This window comes from Dermatophagoides farinae, chromosome 5, assembly GCF_024713945.1.
Source record: "Dermatophagoides farinae isolate YC_2012a chromosome 5, ASM2471394v1, whole genome shotgun sequence".
In the NCBI taxonomy this organism is placed as follows: Eukaryota; Metazoa; Arthropoda; class Arachnida; order Sarcoptiformes; family Pyroglyphidae; genus Dermatophagoides; species Dermatophagoides farinae.
This window is the reverse complement of record NC_134681.1, coordinates 1-19,260: the sequence shown is the minus strand read 5'-3', so window position 1 is coordinate 19,260 and position 19,260 is coordinate 1. Positions and strand designations below refer to the sequence as shown.

Here is a 19,260-nt window from a genome sequence, read left to right as displayed (position 1 = left end):
TCGGGTAATTATGTCAAGTTTTTTTTTCTTGTTGTTGTTGGTTAGTTCCATTCATAACTATTCATTTTTTGTTTATTGTTTGTCCTTGTGTTTGTTGTGATGTCCGGAAATCGATGTAATTAACAAGCATCCACCAGTTAGCTATCATCATTATCATTTCTTTTTTTTCGGATATCCATTCATAACAACAACAACAACAACCACGACAACAACAATGAATATGATAAACTTATTTTTTTGCAAGATAATAAATAAAAAACTTCAATTCTATGAATTCTATAAATAAATATTCAACAACAACAACAACAACAACAACAACAAAAACAACAGCAAAAAATACTGAAATGAATAAGTATCATCATTATAATTATAATAATATAAATTGTTTTATTTTTCTTAAAATTTCAAGAATAATTTTTTGAACCAAATTCTGTTTATTGGCAAAAAATTTCAAACACACACATATATATAGTTCCTCAAAATAAGAAAATTAGATAGCGATGATGATGAAGAAAACCATTATGATTATTATTATCACATCATTATTTATAGTTTTTTTTCTCCTGAGAGAGTTGGAGATAAAAAAAAATTCAAAAATTTAATGAATCAACCGTTGATGGAAATAGTGATGATCATGGCCAACCTCAAACATATGAAACAAATATTTTTTTATCAAAAAAACAGTGGCTGTGATTGTACAAATCGTTTGAATTTGTTCTAGTAATAATTTTGAAATTCACCTGAAAAAATTGTTACGATTCACAACGAAAACAAAAGTAGAAATTCTGTGAAACGTATAATTTCTTTCTATTTTTTTGCACCTATACCAACAAGAAGTGTGATCCATCCATCGAACCATGACCACACTACCATTGTGGATCATTTTTTTCCCATATTTTTGGTGAATTTGAAAGATCAAAAATGCGAAAAAAAAATTCCTTTTTTTTCATTATATCATATCATGCACGCAAATACCATCAAATATCATGATGTGCATGACAAAAGTTTTTTTCTATTTTTTTTTCATTTCTTATTTTCTGGTAGTTTTTTTTCTTTTTTGGACTTGCAACAAAACCGAGAAACAAAACAAAACAAAACAAAAAATCAAAACGCTACTGAATCTGTTTTTTCTCCACTTATGTTTGTACTTTTCTTATGACAAACTTTTTACGAATCATTTTTTTTCATTTGTTAGCCAAATGTAATTATTATTCTTATTATTGTTTTCTTGTTTTATTTTTTTTTCTCAATCATCATAACCATCATCTCATTTGGTTGAAACAAACAAACAAACAAACCAGGAAGAAAAAAAATTCCGGGACTCTGGTATATATATATAATATATATATATATACCCGAAGGATTTTTGGATTCCAGCATTATTATCATTCTTATTGATTGATGATTGATGCTATGATGAATTTTTTTTTTCATCATTCATTTCATTGATGAAACATTTAATTTTATTCATTTGAAAACTTTAATGTTTGTTTGCATAGATGTTATATAATATTAATATATTCGTAATGTGTGTGTGTGTATGTTGTATGATGAAAATCAATTTTTCAATTTCAATATATATATATATAAAGTGGAAAAAAATGGTTCAACGTTGCACTATAATATTTTGTTGAAAAATCCAAATAGAAAAATACTACACAGGAATCACACGTTGACTTAATGATCGTTTAAGACCATCATCTTAATGGTTGTTGATGGTGGGATGAAAAAAAAAGAAGTGGAAGAAAATCATTTTATTTAACGGGATTTAATAGATGTCCATATATACATTTTTCTATTCGTGTATTCTAAACTTAATGGCTGAATTTTTTTTTTTGTTTCACTAGAAAAATCATTCATAGATTCAATAATTTATTTTCATCATTTTCGCTCTAAAAAAAACCAACACTGAAGAAAACAGAGATTGAAAAATTGAAAATGTAATTTTTTTTTTTGCTTTTACATACATACAAAAAAAAAATGAATAAAAAAATTTTTTCTCCATCAATTTGAATCATCTTCGGACAGGATGTTTGAAAACCCATGGCCATCAATATGATCGTCATCATCATCTGGTTCCGATATTTGATTACACAAAACAAAATAAAAACAAAAAAACTATTTATTTCATATTCAATTGCAATATATCTAAGTTTAAATTCCGATTCAAGTCAACAACATCTTTGAAATTCTTGAATAATGGTCAAATTTCAAACAGTAGTTGGACCAAAAAAAAAAATGAAAATGAAAATTATTATTATCATTTATGAACAAAAAAAACGGATGACAATAACTCGATGGAAAAAAAATTGGAAACCAATCGACCAGATCCAATAAGAATCAAATATACGACTGAAAAACCAATATTTAAGACAATAATTTTTCAATGTATATGGTACAAACAAAAATTTCTGTTTTTTTTTTTGTTTTTTTTTTGGTTTTATTCGAAAAAGATTTATATTTTATATATATATATTAGATATGCGCGCGTTTGTGTCTATGTACCACATGAAACGAATATGAAGAATGTAATTTTCAAACAAACAAACAAACAAAAAAAAATCTCTCCAGAATAACAAGGAATAGTAGGAAAAATACAGACGAAATTCTTGAATTGGAGGATATAGTTACACACACACACACACACAAACATTGATAGATAAATCATTCATTCATTCATTCACAGAAAAAAAAACGCAAGCGCAATTGTTCCAAACAAATGAAATTTGAACCATTTTCCTTTTTTTTCTTGGACCGTTAGCACATTCTTCTTTTTTTTCGAAAAAAAATTAGGACTTTCGGGATTTCTATCCTCTATCGATGGGTTTAAGAATTGTTTGTAATTTAGAATCAGTTTGTGTGTGAATGTGTGTGTGTGTGTGCGAGTGTGTTAGTACATTCATGGTTCGAATAATGTGTTCACTTATTATTCTATAATAATCAAACTTGCACACACACACACACACACACACACACACTCACAAACACACACACACATACACATAAATAACAATACAAAATAAATACATACAATTTAGATGGAATAAAAATTCTTGTTTGTCTTCGCAGTTGTGTGTGTGTGTGTGTTTTAGTAAGTTCCATCACATGTGCCATGAAGAATGATGAAACGTGCCAAATAAAATTGTTTGTGTGTGTGTGTGAATGTGTGTGTGTGTCTGCCGTTGTAATAAGAGAATGTGTTGTTTTTGTGGTTTTATTTTTTTTATTTTTTTTTTTTTTTTTTGCTTCATAAAGATATTCCAATAAAGATGAAGAAATAAATAATTTTCGGCTTAAATAATCAGCTACAGTGGTGAAAATCAGTGTATCACTAAAATCTATGGATGAACAAATTTGAATTTTTTTTTCTTTTTCATTATTCATCCCATTTTTGTTTGCAGTGCTGTTTTGTGTGTGTGTGTGTGTGTGTGTGTGAACGAACAAACCTGGTTGTTTTGGAATTTGAATGAGTAAAAAAAAATTTTCAATTTTGATTCAATTGTTCAAACAGGTGTTTGTTTTCATTTAAAAAAATGTTTCAATTATTCTATTCTACATTTATTCGATTTTAATATCATCAGATTTCATCATGAAAATTGAAATGAAAATAAAAAGTTCAACGTCCCAATTTTTCTTGTTAATGTTGTTGTTGTTGTTGTTGTTGTTTTTCTCATTTCAACAAAACTAAATCAAATCGATATATATATATATGTTTTATTACAACAACAACAACAACAACAACAACATAATTCACAATAATCATCGAAAAGAAAAAATAAAAATAAAAGAAGAAAAGATGAACGATCAAACGACAGCTCAATTCAACTGGATCAAATTGTATGAATGAATGTGAAATAGTATATCACATATATATATATATATAAATAAATAAATATAAAATATAAATACGGATGAATTATAGCCATCAAATTTATCAACTTTCAACATTCGAACTTTATTGTCATTGTCATATCGGTTTTTTTTTGTTGTCTTTATATATTCTTCATTTTTTTTTCATTCTTGAAAAGAAATGAAAACATTTCAAATTCATTGATGATTCTGTCTGGATGTTATATATATAATCATTATAACAGAAAATGACAAAAAAAAACGGCATTACAATTGTGTATTTTGTTTGTTTGTTTGTTTTTTTTAAATGAAAAAATGTCGAATAAATGAATTTATATCTATTCTATGAATCATGATCATGGATAAAAATGTTTGTGGAAAAGATTTTTGAGTTTTTATAGAAATTTGAGATCAACTTTTTTATTATTGACCATAATGTCCAAGTATTAGAAGCAACAAAAAATTGCCAGTTATCAATAGTGTTTGTTTTTTTTTCTGTTCGTTTGAATTTATAATTATAATTCGTCATAACTATTGCAAAAATTTGTTGATGAAATATGATCAACAAAGATAGATGGACAGGGAAAAAAAATTCAGGATTTATCCAGAATATTCTTTTTTTTCGTGATAACAAAATTTTATGAATTTTAATTATTATATTAATATTAATCATGGTGGCATCAAATGATGATGAATTTTTTTTTTGTTTCCAGAACATGTTGAATATAAAACTGATTTGACTATATACTTATTCTGGAACAAAAAAAACCACATCTGAAGCAATGCAAATGTGACGATAACCGAGTTTGAGAAGAAAAAAAAATTCGAGCAACCATAATGATTTACAGCAGAAAAAAAACAAAACAGACAGACAGTGAACATTAAGAATACAAGTGGAAAACTTTTCAATTAAAATTATTATTATATAACACCAATTCATTCATTCATTCATTCATTCATCTATGAATATATTCCATTCTCAAACGCATGTTTTTTTTTACATATTTTTTTTCCTTTTAAATTCATTCATTAGATTTGTTTAAACTTTGGCCATCACCATTGACAACAACGAACAAGAATTGACAAAAAAAAAAAAAAAAATAATAACTAGTGCAATCAAATTGAATTTAATTGAATTATCGTTACTATGATGAATGTTAACACAACAACAACATGATGATGATGATGAGAAAATCATTATCATCATCATCATCATCATCTTTTTTATGAAATTTATATCCGGAAATTTTTCCAAAAAAAATATATTCGGATGATGATCACATCCATCCATTAGTGAATGAATGAATGAACAACGAACACGAATAATAATCATTTTCGGATTTGTTGTAATATCAAATGTGTAAAGTAGTTTTTTTTTTTGGTTTTACACTATTACTGATAAGTGGTGTGTCATCTGTTTGCATCTATTTGTGTGCACATTGGAATTCTACATTCAACATGATTAACAACATTTAATCATCATCATCATCATTAACGAAATTAATTGACATAACCAAAAAAAAAAATATATCGAATCATCATTTCGAATTAATCACTTAATCAATCAATCAATCGATTCATTTATTGATCGATAATAGAAATTGTTTCGCTGTTTCTAAATTTTTTTGTTTCTAGTTTCTATATCATCCATATATATCCAACTATAAAACTACTACTATGTGAATATCGATATTTTGGATCAATCATTTTTTTTTGTTTCATTCATATTGATTATCATTTTATAATGACTGATGATTATTTGTCATCATCATCATTATCATTATTATTATCGCCATTATAATCATCGGCATTGTATTTGTTTATTATATTTTTATCAAAATTCTAATGCCTGTTGCCTTCATCCATTATTGATATTATGTCAAAATTACTTCCAAATTTTTCAATTAATTATATTAATCGACACTAGTGATGCAGATAAATATTCTCATTTATATGATCATCATCATCATTATAATCAACATTGTTCATGGTGGTCAATTTCGATGCCAACATCATTGTTATTATTATCATCATCATCGATATCATTTTTGTTTATGATGAATGACAATGGCGATGCATTTGTTGTTGTTGTTGTTGTTGCTAATAATAATAATAATAATAATTCGAATATTCTGGTCGATGACGATCATGTTGTTGTTGTTGTTGATGATGATGATGATGATGAAAATGATTGCGATAGCTATCAAAAAATTGATTGGTATCATCAATATCGAGATGATAATGAAAATATTGATGACAAAAATATTGGCAAACAACAACAACAACACCATCAACAACAACAAAAACAACAAAAGAAAAAAGAAAAAAAGAAAAAAGAATCAAAAAGACCAACGGCAATTTGTTCGGATGGATTTTATCAATGTCAAAATGTTAATAAAATTTTTGTAGCCAACCACAATGATGATGATGATGATAGATGCAAACAAAATAAATTCTATGATGATCACTATGAAAATGTTGATGAATTTAATGATGTTGATAGTGAAGAAAAAATTGTCATTTCATTTGAGAAATCTGGAGAAAAAAGATCAAATTGTGAAAATTTAAATAAAAATTTTCATTCGCCATTAATTACAATGAAAACATATTTGAAAAAACATTCCAATATTTTTTCAATATTGAAAAATCAAAATAATCATTCAACAATGACAAAGATGGATACCAATTATTATTATCATCATCATCATTATAATCATTATCAAAAATCAATGAACAATGGTAACAACAACATGTTTTATCGTTTAATGTTTATATTTTGTTTATTAATTATTATCAATATTTTCATTGATAATAATCATCATCATTTTTGTCTTGCAATTCATCATCATATGGATGAAATTGATTCATCAATGGCAACAGAAACAGCGATTGAAAATTCATTAGAATCTAATATACAAACATTCTCATTATCACCATCGTCATCATCGTCGTTATTGTTTTCAACAATACCAACAATTAGAACAACATCGTCCATCATAGATACAGAAGTATCAAAAATTGATTACACAACAACGGCAACATTACACGATACCGATATAATGTCAATATTAAATGTTTATTATCCATATAATCTTTTATTTAACGAGCTTAATGATAATAATAATGATTCAACAATAATAATGACCACAACAACAATGCCAACACCATCATCACAAATAACAAGCAATTATTTTGAATCAATTCCGAAACCATTGCACCAAAAACAATTACCCGAAAACGATAAATCATCATCACCAACATCAACAATGACATCCAGTGATATAGATTCAATTACATTTTCAAGTGATTCAACAACAACAAAAACAACAACAACACTGACTGTGGTCACATCATTATCAAACCATGAATATGATAGAAATAATAATTCTGTTGATATTAAAAATAATACTGATCCTGGATTCATGGAATTAACAGTTGTTGATCATGCCATCATATTGATTGGTGGATCATTATCATTAATTACAATATTGGGAAACGTTTTAGTGATGGTAGCATTCAAAATTGATCGCCAATTACAAACAATTTCAAATTATTTCTTATTATCATTAGCTGTTGCTGATTTTCTTATCGGTTTCATTTCGATGCCATTATCATTGATTTATATTGTTGCCGATGGTTGGCCATTAGGCTATTCAATCTGTGATATTTGGTTGGCCATCGATTATCTTAATTCCAATGCATCTGTATTAAATCTGTTATTAATATCATTTGATCGTTATTTTTCGGTTACACGGCCATTAACCTATAGAGCCAAAAGAACTACGCGCCGTGCTTGTATATTTATTTCATTTGCTTGGATAGTATCGGCATTATTATGGCCACCGTGGATATTTGCCTGGCCAAAGATCGAAGGTCGCCGTACAGTGCCTGAACATCAATGTTATATACCATTCCTTGAATCGAACATTTGGGTGACAACCATAACCGCTATAATGGCATTCTGGATTCCAGTAACCATCATGTGCATCCTTTATTGGCGTATCTGGCGAGAGACAGAAAATCGTTATCGTGAGCTCACATCATTAGTGGTTATATCACCGGCAACAACCAATCAACCAACGGCGACGATTGCAACGACAACAACAACTTCCATAACAAAATCATCAACACCAACTGCCAGTGGCACGTTGACTGGTGGAACAAATATCGCATTACCAACCACTAGTGATTCACGAAGTAAGATTAAATTGAAATCTACTACGAATAATAGTCCTATTGGCGATGATAAGAAATGTCATCATCAAAATTCGAATCAAAATCAATCGACCAAAGCTCATAAACGTCCGAGCCATTTACCAAACTGCCCACGTAGTTTGATATACCGTAATAAAGTTCGAACAAGTCAGATAGTTGTGTCAACGGCCACTTCTCAACAAGAAATCGGCAAAGATTCTGAACAACAAAAAACTTGCGGTTTTGTACGACCATCACATGGCCGTACATCACGACTTCGTAGCAATAATAAAACGCCATCGATTTCGATTGTTGGTCGAGCAATGTCACATACATCTATTGGTCAACAATCATATGTTGAACCGGCGCCAAAAATATTCTCTACACATGATTATGGGGATGAGATTAAATTGGAAGATATTCCAAATCCAACTGAAGGATTAGTTTGTCTCAAATCACCTGCAACTATTGTTGGACAAGATTTAGATGTTGAAGATTATGAAAATGAGCTATTAGAAATTGCAGCAGCTGCATCAGCGACTGATATTGGTTCAATAGCATCGGAATCTCGAAGATCATCTTTAACATTCTTGGGTTGGATCTGGAATCGGCTTACATTCAATAATACCAGACATAAACGTTGTAGCAGCGATAGTAGTAAACATAGTAAAAGGTCACAATTAAAGAAAAAATATTCGATACAAGAATTGCAATCAGGTGTTGTTACAGCGACCGAAACAACATCAGCAATTAAATGTCCAGGTTGTGCTTATAGATTACGACGATTACGTAGACGACGTCAATTACAAAAAATGAAACAGATTCGTCAACAAAAAAGCCTAGAATTAGAGCAGCCATCGACAAATATTCGACCACGAATGATGGATATGCCTTCAAAATCGATCGATCATTCATTAGACATGTCAACGATCAAACAAACGGGAATTAATTATCATATAAGAGAAATGGAATCAATCAATGATGATAATACACAATCGGATAGTTCAATATATACGATTGTTATAAAATTACAGGATCCAAAAGATTTCAATCATCATGATAATCAACGAAGCGGCGAATCAATTAAAATGTTACGATCACATCGATCAAAACGGTCATCATCAACATCATCATCAGCGATCCGACAAGATTCTGCTACTGGTATAATATCGGATGAACTACAATCGATATCAATCATTGCTAAGGATAATAAACGTAATGTTGATCGACAAGAACAATTGGGAACAAATAATATTGATGAATGTCATGTTTACATTGATGATAATTATGATATCAATGATGATAATCTTGAAGATGATGATTATGATGACGATGACTTAGATGATGATATCGATGATGAATATGATGTTGTTGATGGTGATGGTGATGATGATGGAATTATTAATGTCGATAATAATGATATTCTTGATGAAGATTTACAAACCAATGTATTTATGTATACTAATGATGATGATGATGATAATTTCGATGAAGATGATGATGATTTTGATGAAGATAATGATGATGATATTGATGATAATAATGATAATGAACCAGAACAAGATGATGAAGATGATAGTGATTCAAGTATTCAGATTAAAAATTGTTGCACAATTCGTTGTGTTAAAAGTAATAGTAATTCTAAAAATAATCAACAGAATCAACCAACACATACAACACCTGTATTAGTTGCAAAACAACAGCAACAACCACAACAACGTTCCAAAATAAATCGTCAACCACAGGGATCAATGATGACAACTAAATCATCATCAATAAATATAAATACAAAACAACAACAACAACAACAACAGCATGGTGCACATATATTACAACATCAACAATCGACAACAACATCACAAACATCAACAACAATGACACCAGCATTATTATCATCATCAGCCGCATTCACACGTGTGCGTGCAACATTTCAACCAAAATCTGAACGTAAAGCTGCAAAAACATTGTCAGCCATTTTACTTGCATTCATTGTCACATGGACACCATATAATGTTCTTGGTAAGTAGAATGAATTATACTTTTTTTTCTTTATTTATTTATTTATTTTTTTCTAACTTGAAAAAAAAACAAAAATTCATGCATTTAAGATGATAATAGAATGCCGAATAAATAGAATGTCTGTAATAGAAAATGTTGTTTTTTTTCGAATAGAAAATGAAAGAAAAGAAAAAGAAAACGAAACTCAAAATCTGAATCTGAATCTGAATTGAACTGAAAAGAAAATATATTCGTTAGTAAATAGAATATAATGCAATAGAATTGAATAGAATTTAAGAAATAGAAATGTATTCTATTTGGAATAAATTTTCATCAGAAACGTTTTTATTTTCAATGTTCATAGTGTGTGTGTGTGTGGTGATGTATATGGACATGTTTTGAATTACATATTTACTAATATTACGTATAAGAAAGAGAGAGAGAGAGAATATTTTGGAACAAAGTTCCAACATGAAATGAGATAGAATGGAAAAAAAAATTTTCCATATCAAAAGGCCATAAAAAGGCCGCAATTCGACATTTGATTGAATTCTTTTTTTTTTTATTTGCGTAAATTGTTGTTGTTGTTGTTGTTGTTGAATTGAAAATGAAGTATATATGTTGACAACAACAACAACAACAACAACCGGACACACAAAAAATTAACATGATGACCCAACAATCTTTTTCATATTTTTTTTTTGTATTTGATTTATATATAATATTTTCTGTTCATGATATCAATATGCAATTAAGCAGCCATAGTTTGAAAATCATTATCGACTTATTAAATTAATACATCTATATATCGATATGATATGAAATATGAAATGATGAGAATCTTAATGAAATTATATTATATATATCAAATATATATTTGTTGTTGTGGAATAAAAAAAGAGTTTGATTATTATTGTGTTTGTGTGGATAAACATTATTGAATCAATGTGAATGATGATATGATGGTGGCAGTGGTGGTATTCTACTGTAATTCCAATCGTCAATCGACCAAGAAAAGTTGATGAAAATGAATCGAAAAAAAATTTTTTTTTTTTTGATTGTAACCATATCGAAATGAGAAATTTTTTTCTGTCTCATTCACTCATGTGATGCTCATTGATTTTATATATGAAAGTTATAAACTTTGGATACAAGAATAAAAAGGCGTGAATGCATAAATTTGTTCAATGTACCGAAAATATAAGTAAATGAAAAGCGACAAAACGATGGAGAGAGAGAGAGAGAAAAATAATTTTTAGAAATTTCCATTTGTCATATAAAAATGCAAAAAAAAAGAAAAAAATTTTCGATACGCAATTTCCAATATGTGTTATGATCATACGATACTGTGTGTGGGTGTGTGATTCATACTGTTAGAAATGGAATTGATTGAATGGAAAATATACTCTTCAAAAAAAAAAAATTAATATTCTACGCATTATCATATCACATTCGATGATAATATCGATATAATAATTATCGAATTGTTTACCGAATTTTTTAATCATACAACAATTATTATCATGATGAATCTGAACAACAGCAGCGAATAATAACAAATAATGTGATGAATGAATGAATTAAATCAACCGAAAACAAATTTGATTCTCGATTTTTTTTTCATCATCCATTCATTATCCGTTAATGTATCAAAATTCTGGAATCAATAACAAACACTTTTTTGGTTTCATTGTTTTTAAAAAAAGTATTTTGTTATTTTTGGATTGCATTTTACAATTTCTTCATATAATTTTGTTGTTTATAGTCAGTTAGGACATTTTATTTTGGTTAACGGGATTTTTTTTTCGGTATTCTATTTTGGTAATTTTTTTTTCTTTTCGATTTGATTTTATTCCTATTGTACTGCACATTCACAGATACTACAGAATGTACTCATTTAATTTGGAACATTGATAAACGTATACCGAGAGAGAGAGGGAGAGAGATACTGAAATAAACTGATTTGATTCTGTTATTATGAGAAATAACAAAAAAAACCAGATGGGCACAGATTACTATTAGCGAATAGATTCAATGAATGAGTACAAAAAAAAAATAAACCGGATGAATTTATTGTAAATATATAGAGATAGAATATGATGATGATGATGATCATGATGAAAAAAAAACCAATACGCAAACATTGAACAAATTGAACAATAAAGTAATGTGTTTTTCATCATCATTCACAATGATAATAACAATAACATTCAAGCTTAAAAACAAAATGAGAAAAATAGAATTTGACCAAATTTCCAGAGATTTAATGACAAAACAAATTGAATAGTTTCTTCTTCAATTTTTTTTTATCTCCATTTTATTTTTTTTTCTGTCAAAACATTTTGTTTAGTTTGTCAATCAATGTAAATCAACTTGTTTGATGAAGACAAAAAAAATCGACCAAAGAAACATTCAAGATAAAAAAAAAATTGACCATCAATTCAGTAACCGGTAGTCAAAAAAAAATAACAATAACAACAACAACGATCACAATGAAATTGTTTCAATAACGAAAAGAAACAAAAAATTCTGTGGAAAAAAAATAAATTCTTGTCAATGATATCAATCACAATGATTAAAACCATTGACCCGTTACACAATTCCGGCAAAGGGCGGGCGGTGAATAATAATTCTTTATGGTTGTTCATGGAACTTCTAGTTTTTTTTGTCATATTCTTTCGTTTTTTTTCCAGTATTATAACACTACATAAAACTAAATTCCAACACCACATATTCTATAGTGAACATCTATCATTACTTCAATCATGTTTTTTTTGTGTGTGTGTATTTAAGTTTCATTTTATTTTTTTTACGATGGTGGTTTTTTTACCACTATTTCTTGACTGACAACAACAACAACAACAATTTTATGACAAATAAAAAAAACGTTTTTCAATTCATATATTCAGCTGTTCAATTGGTGAAATACATTTTCAACTTTTATCAATCTTATTCCATTTTTTTTTCTCTCTATCTGGTACATATTATCATTGTTTTCAATTGTTCAAAACATTCGTTTTGAATGTGATCAAAGATCATCATCATCATCATCACAAAGATTTCAAGTATGATTTATCTCTCTCAAATCATGAACAACAATAATGATTCAATGATCTTAAATTGGCCAGAAAAAAAACGAAATCAATTTGGATCGGCAACAAAAAAAAAATCATCATCATCATCAATGGTGATGATGATAACAGGAAAAAAAATTTGCCTATTTATATTCATCATTATCATCATTGATTACAAATTGTTATCGATAAATGTTATTGTTGATCTTTCTCTCTCTCTCTCTCTCTCTCTCTCTCTCTCTCTCTCTCTCTCTCTCTCTCTCTCTCTCTCTCTCTCTCTCTCTCTCTCTCTCTCTCTCTCTCTCTCTCTCTCTCTCTCTCTCTCTCTCTCTCTCTCTCTCTCTCCTCTCTCTCTCTCTCTCTCCTCTCTCTCTCTCTCTCTCTCTCTCTCTCTCTCTCTCTCTCTCTCTCTCTCTCTCTCTCTCTCTCTCTCTCTCTCTCTCTCTCTCTCTCTCTCTCTCTCTCTCTCTCTCTCTCTCTCTCTCTCTCTCTCTCTCTCTCTCTATTGATGTGAATATCGCTGTTGTAATCAATTCTCAACTCTTCAAATGAAAAATAAAAGTATACAGAATCTAAATGACTATATTACTACAAAACTAAAAACAATCATCAAATGGAGAATGAGAGAAAAAGATAATAAAGTCATTGAATCCGAAAGCTATACTATTGAAGTTATATATTTTTTTTTTTGATTATATCCAGAATATTCTTGTTTTTATAGCAAAACAGAGCATTTATGTTTAACTATCCACTTGATTTATCATTCGAAATCGGCAATCATGGATTACAAGATCCAGAGATACACACGCACACACACTTACACACACACTTACACTCACACACACATTTGAAACAAAGATAAACACAAACTAAATGATTTACTTTTCTGATGAGTGAGAGAATCAAATAAAAAACTTTTCTAGTCCTGTTTCAGTGATTTTTCTGTTAGTTTTCTGTTAATGATATTGACGGACGGAAAAAAAATATCTGTAAAAGTGAATTGAATTGCATAGCATTTTGGGTAATTGTCTGAATTATAAGAAAGGTATACATGTTGAATTTTTTTCATAATATTGGATCTTATTATTCGGTTTCGGATAGAAACTAAAAAACAATAAACGATCTGTATCGTTGAATTACATTTTTTTTGTTGCCTATCAATTCATGGGGTGACATCTATATGAATAATCGAAATAAAGTAAAACTACAATTACGAGTGTATTCTGATTCTTTTTTTCTTGATAAATCAATTTCAACCAATACAAAAAAAAGGATTCGGGTTTTGTGGGTATATACACAACATTATATATTTCTCAATGTTCATTGTTTCAAGGCCTCATTGGTTTTGTGATTGCTCGATTTTTGTTTTCTTTTTCGTTCGATGTCTTTTCACATAAATGATTTTGATGCTGTTTTTGGCATTTTTTTTTTGCTCTCCATTGGCTTCTAGTGTGTGTGTGTGTGTGTGTATGAGCGTATGTTTGCCATAATGGAATGTTGGAAGCAAAAAAAAAAATTGACTGGTAAGATACTGGTAGAATATCATTTTTTTGAAGGGCGAAAGTTTTATTTTTTCACATTATTACAAGCTATGTATGTATGTGTGTGTGTGAGCTATCTCATTTCACTCAATGAAAACGACTAGAATTGGAGAAAAAAAAATCAAGCAAACGAAAAACCCATGAGAATGGACTAAAAGTGGGGGGAACATCAACAACTATCAGAAAAAAAAACGATGAGAGAGAGAGAGAGAGAGAGAGAGAGAGAGAGAGAGAGAGAGAGAGAGAGAGAGAGAGAAAATATCCATAACTTGATTTCAGCGATTATGTCACAATGCATGCGAGTAATATTATTATTTTTTTTTTATACCACTCATTTCCCTCTTCACTCACTCACTCACTCATTCATGCCGATAATATCGATCTTTTTTTCCTGGGGTATAAAAAGAATCAAACACACACACACACACACACACACACACACGCAGACAAACACACACAGACAAGTTGATGAAAAAAAAACGACATTGATTAAATTCAAAAGCTTTTTTCTGAATGAAATATAGATTCTCATTGAAAGAAAGTAGGAAAGAAAAAAAAGCATGAGAATTTGGCAACAGAAATTGGATTGGATTTGATCAAATCATAATATTAATATACAAAACACACGCGTAACCAATATTGCATGTATGATGAAATTGTAGAAAATAATTTGATCTTTTCAATTATTATTCGGTTATAAAAAGAGAGAAAAAAAAATAAAGTTCCAGATAATCAACATGATGGGCAAAAAAAAAAGAAAAAATTGTAATAGATTTTTTTTCCCGTTGAAACCTTTAGAATGATTCAAAGAATTTTTTTTTTGTCGACAACAATCGAAAATTGCTCTTTGATGCGTGCACTATATTCATTCATTCATTCATTTTTTTTTTTTTTTTGTGTGTGTGTGATACAAAGTAAACTGATTAAAATATATTTTTTCTTCTATATGTAGAAATCAGTTTATGAAATCATTTTTGACAACAACAACAACAAAAAAAACGTCAACGACGTGGACTATGACAGTCACGAATCCTCCAAAAAAAACTAAAAAAAATAAATATTGGAAAAAAAGAAACTTTTTCAACCAGAAAAAAAGTTCAATAACACGATTTAAAGTATTGAAAAATAAAAATACAATTCTATGCGACATGGTTCTATTTTTCTGGTTATTCAATTCATGGAATCGTTTCTTTATTTTTTTTTTTATAAATAAAATCGTTCTCGATCAACATCATTGAATGTATTTCTTTATGCACGTACGAACAATTATATCGAGCACGTTTTTTTTCAAAAAAAAAATTGAAAAAAAATGAAAAAAATTCCAGATATCTCTAAATTATTGATATTCATAAAATTGTGTGCCAAATAGTTTTTTTTTCTAATATTTTAAAAAATTTGTTTCAATCAATCAGTTATATGATGATATAAAAGATTCAATCTCAATAATAATGATAATGATCATGATCATTTATCGTTTTTAAATAAATTTTGTTTTGTCTCGTTTTTCGTTTTCGTTTTTGTAAAACCAATAATATGCAGACAGTCTGACAATTTTCCATCATGACGACGATGATGATGATTATGGTAATTGGTTAAATGGTGAAAATTGTTTCCAGATGATTTTCAGAATAATGTGGATTTTTTTTTTTTTGATTTAAAAATTTTATTTTTGATTATGAATGAATTGGTATATCAAATGCAAAAAAACGTAGCGAAACGAAACGAAACGAATTTTAAATGGTTGTGGTTTGATGTGAAATGAATGATTGGATCTATTATCACATAGTATGATAATGGAAATAGTGTGCGTAGAATTCTTTTCCCATTTTTTTTCCTACTGCATAAAAAATGATAATCATTCTTCACATTTGTATTGTTCAATTTAAATAAAGAATTCTGGAAATTGTAACCACAGAAAAAAAAACGAAATGATTTGAAATCATAAAAAGAATTCTGTTATGTCGTTGTATTGTATTTATCATTGTATTTTTTTTTACCAAAAGAAAAAAATCCAGAAACAAAAATACAATTCCATCATGATGCCAATTGTTTGCCCTCAATATCCGCTGATGATGGTGATGATTTAAACACACCGGAAATTTCATAAACTGCACTATTACCGATCTGATGATCACAAAAGTTTCAATGTGTTGTGTGTTATGTGTATGTTACCGGAAATTTCAAGTTGTTTTCAATCATAGTAAAATAACAACAATGACAATAGTAGTTAATTTGAACAATTCGACCTATACAATACAATTCAATTATAGCTAGCAACTTATTTTCAAACAAATTCATTAAATGACACACACACATACACACATTAAAAATAAGACTAATTTATCAACATTCTTTTTGTATAAGACGCGTCTTTATAAGTCCCGATTTTATGGTAATTAAAAAAGCTTAACTTTTGCAATGTTCATTTTTTTTGTAGAAATGAACATTTTCCTCTTTCCCCAAACACAATCTTTAACTAAATTATTTTTTTTATCCACATTCTGTGATATATCCATCATCTCTATAGAATATTTTTTTCTTGTCTACTTGAATTCAGCAAACTTTTAGTGCGTTGTTCCAAAGTCAAAAAAAAAAAAACCAAGCCGGAAAAAATATCCAAAAAAAAAAACTTGGCTAGTAGGCAATCCAGAGAGAAAGCAAGTGAGAGCGAAAATCCCAATTGTTTTTTTTATTATTCTTTCGCTCCCTCTTTTCCTTTCTCGTTTTATTTATCGTATCCGTTCACCATTCATTTAATGTAATTAAATTAGATACTTAGACACACACACACATACACACATATCGCACCCGAAGAAAGAAAAATTTTTTTTTTTGAACAACCGATCCTGATATATATCTATTGGCGATAATGTTGATGATGTAACACCACACACACAAGCACAGTAGCCAAATGAATGAATGATTCGTTTGGTTTCAACAAACAAAAATCAACATCAGCAAACTTTTTTTTCAAATTTTTTTTTTCTTCTGATCTTCAATATTCATTTATTGTGGCTTTTTTTTCTCATCAATCGAAATTCTTTATTCCGGAATTTTTGCTGTTGTTGTTGTTGTTGTTACATCCAGAACAAAATCTACTAGATGGATCATTCATTCAAATAAATAATTGCAAGACAAAAAAAATGGATGATTTAATCATAGAGTATGCGGCGCTCACACACACATATACCACTCACACTACACAACACCACCACTACTACTAATGTCACACACACACAAAGGACACGACATGTATATAAGGTCATGACACAAACACTGGACACTCACTTGTTGTTTACCCTTTGATTAGTTGACCATTAAAGTTCTTCTTCTCAACCGTGGTGCGAACGTTACTGGTGTCAGAACGACTTCGAACTCAACGTGTTAATTCAACGATCAAAATGGCAACATTGTCAGCTACACGGCGAGAAATCTCCCGTTTACATGGTCGACTATTAATTCGAAAACTAAATCCGGAAGCGGAAAAAGAAAAAATCTTGAAGCTTGCCGAAGATCTGGCCAATGAACATGATGAAATATGGTCATCAGAAACTGAACCAACGGCCGAAGAGATCAACAAAATGTCGCAGTATCAAGAAAAACTGCAAGTGCTACTACAGGAAGTGGATCCTAAATCCAAAATTTCCACCAATACAGCAGCAGAAATACCGAAAATAAAGATCAAATTTTCTGGAAAGAAACAGGACTGGGCAAGTTTCCTCTCGTTGTTCGAGATTGCCACTAAAGAAGCAAGTCCACAAGAAAAGTACCTGATTTTAACAAATGCTCTGCCGAATCATTTGAAACGTGATCATCCGACAACACCAAATGCTGAAAGTGTCGAAAACATAATTAACGCTCTGAATATCATATTTGGACCGATCGACACCCAATCGAACATTTGGACATGAGTCGAACCGTTAAACCATGGACAAAAAACACCATTATCATCAAACACAGGCAGATTGTGCGGCGTGTTACCATCACAGCAGTGTCTCCGTGATTATCAAACAAGGAAGGTAGGGATCGAAGTTTTCATAAAAAGAAAATCCTGCAAATTATGCCGTGTTTAGCGTGCTAAACCAACTGCCGGGAACAACGACGTAGAGACGATAATCAACAAAATGGCTGGAAATAGCCCATGTACAAAACTTCAAGCCATTGAGGACGCAAAACGAGGAAGGAAATCAACAACAACAAAAACGCTCAGCTTATAGACCAACACAGCAGGGCAGCAGAAGCAATAAATTGCGCATTATTGTTTAAGATCGAAACCACAAAACAAGCATGGGCATGTAACCAGTGGTTCAGCAAGATCACGGAAGCAAATGGCTCAACGTCGGGGGTTGATGCATGAAAGGTTTACGACCCAATCAACAAGGCCAAACAACACGAGGGTCGATCAACACACAGGTTGTGGCAAGGGCAAAGGACAAACTGACACATGCCTATGTGACAAAGCAACGATCAATACATCGGGGATGGCGCATGACCGCTTCAAACGACGAAGACCAATTCGACGATAAACGACGACTTGGTAGCCTTTAAAATAAACCGCCCTTCCCCGGCAGTTAATAGAATTTCCTTTGATAATTCAATAAAAT

At 29.6% G+C, this 19,260-nt stretch overlaps 1 protein-coding gene across 1 annotated transcript; it reads left to right on the top strand.

The window, feature by feature from the left end:
• The first annotated feature begins 5,852 nt into the window (after positions 1 to 5,852).
• LOC124499161 (muscarinic Acetylcholine Receptor, A-type) lies at positions 5,853 to 10,070 on the top strand. Its single transcript, XM_075731413.1, has one exon. The coding sequence runs from the start codon at positions 5,853 to 5,855 to the stop codon at positions 10,068 to 10,070; it is 4,218 nt and encodes a 1,405-aa protein (XP_075587528.1).
• Positions 10,071 to 19,260: the final 9,190 nt, after the last annotated feature.